This window comes from Rhinopithecus bieti, unplaced genomic scaffold, assembly GCF_001698545.2.
Source record: "Rhinopithecus bieti isolate Rb0 unplaced genomic scaffold, ASM169854v2 scaffold_7901, whole genome shotgun sequence".
Classification (NCBI taxonomy): domain Eukaryota; kingdom Metazoa; phylum Chordata; class Mammalia; order Primates; family Cercopithecidae; genus Rhinopithecus; species Rhinopithecus bieti.
Genome location: NW_016805596.1, coordinates 530,051 through 535,879, shown reverse-complemented (window position 1 = coordinate 535,879; position 5,829 = coordinate 530,051). Strand labels below are relative to the sequence as shown.

The 5,829-nt window shown below is 57.7% G+C and overlaps 1 protein-coding gene across 2 annotated transcripts; it reads left to right on the top strand.

The window, feature by feature from the left end:
• The first annotated feature begins 2,941 nt into the window (after window positions 1–2,941).
• Window positions 2,942–5,167, top strand: RPS15 (ribosomal protein S15). 2 transcript variants are annotated; one of them, XM_017873030.1, is made up of 4 exons: window positions 2,942–3,042; window positions 3,424–3,509; window positions 4,678–4,912; window positions 5,019–5,167. In XM_017873030.1, exons 1-4 carry the CDS (start codon window positions 3,040–3,042, stop codon window positions 5,130–5,132), a joined length of 438 nt encoding a protein of 145 aa, XP_017728519.1. In that variant the 5' UTR covers window positions 2,942–3,039; the 3' UTR covers window positions 5,133–5,167. The 2 variants fall into 2 exon arrangements, with proteins under 2 accessions (XP_017728519.1, XP_017728518.1); XM_017873029.1 differs by lacking the exon at window positions 2,942–3,042 and adding an exon at window positions 3,049–3,194.
• Window positions 5,168–5,829: the final 662 nt, after the last annotated feature.

Genomic DNA, 5,829 nt, shown 5'->3' with positions numbered 1-5,829 from the left:
CTTTGTGTCCGTTTTTTCCCTCCTTGGTCTTGGCCTGTGCCTACCCTTCCAGTGCCTGGAAAGGTCTGAAGCGTGACGGAGGCGCCCTCACCCTGCCCTTGGCTCTTGGTGGTCTCAGCAGCGCCGAGGGCTTCAGGGCAGAGGCTGAGTGGGGAGCTGGGCCCATCCCTCAGTGGGTCTTGCGATGCTGTGACTTTTAGGACATGGCCACCACTGGTTTTCTGGGGGAATGTGGGCTCCAGGCTTTTCTCATCTCAAGACCTTTAGTTACATCTTTTGCCATGGAAGGTGATCTATCCCCAGGTTCTGGGGATTAGGACAGGGGCATCTTTGGGAAGCGATACTATGTCACTCTGTCAGGGAAGGCGAGACTTAAAAACATAAAAAGGGCCGGGCGCAGTGGCTCACGCTTGTAATCCCAGCATTTTGGGAGGCCGAGGCGGGTGGATCACCTGAGGTCAGGAATTTGAGACCAGCCTGACCAACATGGAGAAACCCCATCTCTACTGAAAATACAAAATTAGCCGGGTGTCGTGGTGCATGCCTGTAATCCCAGCTACTTGGGAGGCTGAGGCAGAAGAATCGCTTGAACCCGGTAGGTGGAGGTTGCAGTGAGCCGAGATCGCACCATTGCACTCTAGCCTGGGCGACAAGAGCGAAACTCCGTCTCAAAACAAAAACAAAAACAAAAAAAAGGACCTCGAAGTCCCAAATTGGAAGCCTACAGCGTGCCAGGCGTGAGACCGCAGGCAACAGCCAGAACCCCTTCCCCAGTTCATATTCTGGGGACAGGGAAGGTTTGGCTTAGTTTGGAGAGAGCCAAGAAAAGGGGTACCTCCCACATCCCTGTGCAGTGCAGCTTCCTCACTGAGACAGGACCCCTCAACGCCTCAGCCCAGGAAGCCAGCTCCATTCCCTGCTGTCAGAGCCTTCTCCCGTGTCCTCAGGAGCTGCTGTCCCAGTTTCCAGGAGGGCCAGGCGGGGGTGGCTCTCTCTCCACACCACAGGTCATGGTGTTGAGTGTCAACCCCCCCCCATTACATTAGCTCCCCCAGCCAAGGAGCAGCACTCACAAAATCAGCTTTCCAGCCAGGACGGTATCTGCTGCAGGAAAATGGGTAACGTGGATGGACCCCACACACAGGTCCTGTGCTCCTCGGGATGGAGACTCAGCCCTCCCTGGGTACAGTGTAATTGGCTTCCCTTGGGACTGTGGGGATGGATGGCTGGGGAGAGCTCAGCTCCCTGGACAGTGCCACAGCTAAAGTCGAGTTCCCAGAGGTTTTGTGCTTTTTTTTTTTTTTTTTTGAGAAGGAGTCTCTGTCACCCAGGCTGGAGTGCAGTGGTGCAATTTCGGCTCACTGCCACCTCTGCCTCCTGGGTTCAAGCGATTCTCATGCCTCAGCCTCCCAAGTAGCTGGGATTACAGGTGCACCACCACCATGCCTGGCTAATTTTTTTGTATTTTTAATAGAGATGGGGTTGGCCAGATTGGTCTTGAACTCTTGACCTCAGATGATCCGCCCGCTTCGGCCTCCCAAAGTGCTGGGATTACAAGCATAAGCCACCGCGCCCAGCCAGGTGCCACATCATAGTTAATAGTCACTTTCAACTTTATACTTAATTCCAGTAAGATACAGAAACATCACTCCTAGGCCGGGCATGGTGGCTCATGCCTCTAATCCCAGCACTTGGAGAGGCCAAGGCGGGTGGATCACCTGAGGTCAGGAGATCGAGACCAACATGGCCTGGCCAACATGGAGAAACCCTGTCTCTACTAAAAATACAAAATTAGCCGGGCATGGTGACAGGTGCCTGTAATCTCAGCTACTTGGGAGGCTGAGGCAGGAGAATCACTTGAACCCGGGAGGCAGAGGTTGCAGTGAGCCGAGATCACGCCACTGCACTCCAGCCAGGGCAACACGGGTGAAACTCCGTTTCAAAAAAATATTAAAAAAGTCACTCCTACATAGTTCTAGTTATTCCTCTTTTTGAGCTATCCTTATTATTCATACTACATTTACATAACAAACTCAGTGATATTCCTAACTTTTTTGTTTTTTTTTTTTGAGACGGAGTCTCGCTCTGTCGCCCAGGCTGGAGTGCAGTGGCCGGATCTCAGCTCACTGCAAGCTCCGCCTCCCGGGTTCCCGCCATTCTCCTGCCTCAGCCTCCCGAGTAGCTGGGACTACAGGCGCCCGCCACCTCGCCCAGCTAGTTTTTTGTATTTTTTAGTAGAGACGGGGTTTCACCGTGTTAGCCAGGATGATCTCGATCTCCTGACCTCGTGATCCGCCCGTCTCGGCCTCCCAAAGTGCTGGGATTACAGGCTTGAGCCACCGCGCCCGGCCTCCTAACTTTATTTTTGAGACAGGGTCTTGCTCTGTCGCCCAGGCTGGAGTGCCGTTGGCGTGATCACGGCTCACTGCAGCCTCTGCCTCCTGGGCTCAAGGCTCAGCCTCCCGAGTAGCTGGGAATTATTGTATTTTTTAATATTTTATGGCTATGTGTACACAAATTTTTGTAAACATACATTTTTGTATTTTTTTGTAGAGAGGTAGTCTCGCTATGTTGTCCCTACTAACTTTACGTACAAAATTTTATAGCTGTGAAAGCCTGAATTGTGCTTTTCAGGGAGGCCCTGTCCCTGCCCTGGTATCTGTAATGACCTGTCTTCTTCCCACACAGGGACCTGAACCCCTAAACCGCAGCCACGAGCAAACAGTAGGCGCTCCATAGATACTTGTTGAGGTGGGTGCCATCGTGTAGATGACGGAGCACGAACCCGAGGCTCAGACAGGGGAGGCGGCGTGTCCAAAGTCCCACTCCGTGGAGAGAGCGGCTCTGCAGACCTCAGGCGGCGGCTGCTCTAATCCCCGCAGCCTGTGTTTTGCCCTCCAGACGGCAGAGGGCGTGTGTTCGCCGCCGGGAAAGCGGAAGCGCGTGTGCGCGCACAGCTGAGGGGGCGGGACACGCCGGCAGTCTCGCGATAACTGCGCAGGCGCGGATCAGAGCGCTCTTTTCTGAGTATCCGGCAAGATGGTGAGTGCTGCGAGTTGGGGCGTCTCTGCCGGGCCTATCCGGCGCCATCCATCCTCTGACCGTCCCGCGGGGGCCGCAGCTCGGCCTCCCGACTACTGCGGCTTGCTCCTGACCCTGGAGGCGGCTGGATGTTGGGGCGCGGGGCGGACCCGGTGGGTGTCGGGACGACGCGGGGTCGGGAAGGCCTGTCCGGGCCTTCGTGTCTGGGTCCCCGTAACCCGGAGCCGCGCGTGACCCCCGGGGACGGGTCAAGGCGGTGTGTCCCTGTCGGGCTTCTGTCCCCGGCGGCGCCGCCGCGCGTCTTCCGCGGTGTCCTCGGGCCCGGTGGTCGTGGGAGGTGGGTGTCGGGATCCCGCTGACGTCCGACCCGCGCCCGCGCAGGCAGAGGTAGAGCAGAAGAAGAAGCGGACCTTCCGCAAGTTCACCTACCGCGGCGTGGACCTGGACCAGCTGCTGGACATGTCCTAGTAAGGGCGGCCGGCAGGGGTCGCGGGCGGGGCCGGGCCAGCGGTGGAGCTTGCCGGTGAGGGCGGTGGGGCGGGGGTCCGAGCGCCTCTGCGGCGGTGGGCGAGCGCAGGTTTGGGACTGAGCGTAGTCTTGAGCCCAGAAAACTGTCCAGAGACGTTGAGGTTTTTACTTATTTTCAACCTGCTCCCCGTTGTTACCTTTTCCGCGGATTAGTTGGAGGGTGTAGCCAGTCTGCAGCCCACGTGACTTAAAATAACGAGCAGCCTTAGATTCTAAGGGCAGTGGCAGTAGCTGGGTCCTGTCCAGGCAGGGTGGTGGTGGGTAGCTGACTTTCCCTTTTATTTTTTTATTTTTATTATATTTACTATTTTGAGACGGAGCCTCATCCTGTCTCCCAGCCTGGAGTGCAATGGATCGATCTCAGCTCACTGCAGCCTCCGACTCCCGGGTTCAAGCGATTCTCTTCCCTCAGCCTTTCGAGTAGCTGGGATTACTCGAAATCGTGGGGCTCACCAACACGTCCCGCTAATTTTTGTATTTTTAGTAGAGACGGGTTTCCATGTTGGCCAGGCTGGTCTCAAACTCCTGACCTTAGGTGATCCACCTGCCTCCCGAAGTGCTGAGATTACAGGCGTGAACCACCGCGCCCGGCCTTGATTTTTTTTTTTTTTTTTTGAGACGGAGTCTCGCTCTGTCGCCCAGGCTGGAGGATTTTTAATTATTTGTAGAAACAGGGTTTCTCTGTGTCGTCCAGGTTGGTCTTGAACTCCTGGGCTGAAGCGGCCCTCCCGCCTCAGCCTCCCAAAGTGCTGGGATCACAGGCGGGAGCCACCGCGCCCTTCCTGCCTTCTGCTGCGTTTTTAGAGGCCTTTGGCCCGAGCTGTGCGCTACAGCATCTTGTGTGAGACTGTGGTCTCCGGGCCGCTTGTCCTCTGAGTCTCTGCAGTCACACGCTGGCTCTTGCATCTGAGGGATGAGTCGCGCATATCTGGCGGGGGTGCCAGAGGGACTTGGCGTGTTCATTGCGGTCACTACAATGGACATTGACAAGTCCAGTGCGGCTGTGTCCCTGGGGAGAACCAAACGTTAGTTCTCTGTCCCCCGGAGTGGGTAGGGTCTCCCCAGGCCGGGCTGCTCACAAAACTCTGCCTGGTGCATCCTCTCCAGCGAGCAGCTCATGCAACTGTACAGTGCGCGCCAGCGGCGGCGGCTGAACCGGGGCCTGCGGCGGAAGCAGCACTCACTGCTGAAGCGCCTGCGCAAGGCCAAGAAGGAGGCGCCGCCCATGGAGAAGCCAGAAGTGGTGAAGACGCACTTGCGGGACATGATCATCCTGCCAGAGATGGTGGGCAGCATGGTGGGCGTCTACAACGGCAAGACCTTCAACCAGGTGGAGATCAAGGTGCGTGCGGCTGTCCCTGCCAACCGGACTGGGCCTGAGGTGAGCTGGGGTCGCCTGACGCGGGCGGGATCGCCTGACACCCAGCTCTGCTCTTGGTCTCCTGCAGCCCGAGATGATTGGCCACTACCTGGGCGAGTTCTCCATCACCTACAAGCCCGTGAAGCACGGCCGGCCAGGCATTGGAGCCACCCACTCCTCCCGCTTCATCCCTCTCAAGTAGTGGCTCAGCTAATAAAGGCGCACCTGGCTCCAGTCCTTCGCGCAGCTGGTTCTTCCCGGTGTCCGGGGCTTTGGGAGGGGCCTGGGCCTGGTTCAGGTTCATGGTGTGAGGAGATTCAAGGTGGACGTTCAGGGCTGTGTGGGAGTGTTGCGTGGATGGCCTCAGTGTCCAAGACTGATAGCTGTGCAGTCCCCGCCCCTGCTCCTGTCCGCAGGGACAGCTGTGGAGCTGGGCGCCCAAGCCCAGGTGTAGCCCCATCCCTTTGATCCCCTCAGCATTCTTGACCTCGGGGCACCTGCCTGGCCTCACGCTGTCTTGTGGGTGCCCCATGTAGAGGGGGCCCCTCCTCAAGCCCCCCACCTGGCCAGGGCTCTCCTTTCTGGCTTCCCTTGTCTCCTATTGGGAGGGTTCCCGCAGGAAGTGAAGCAGCAGCAGGAAACTGGGCGACCTGAGCCTCTCCCATCCTCACCCCTGCCTGGCTCCTCAGAAGCTCCTGACAACATGCTGCTGGAGTCTGCCCTCCCAGCAGGCTCTATGGCTGCAGCCAGCCCCGTCTCCCCAGTCTGGTGTCCCGTGGCGAGGCTGCACCATCTATGGCCTGGCCAGCTCTGTCTCCTTTGCCCAGGATGCTTGAAAGAACAGGACAAGGTGGCCATGCCTCTGGGCAGGGGGGTACCGTCCAGCCCTTCATGGGCTC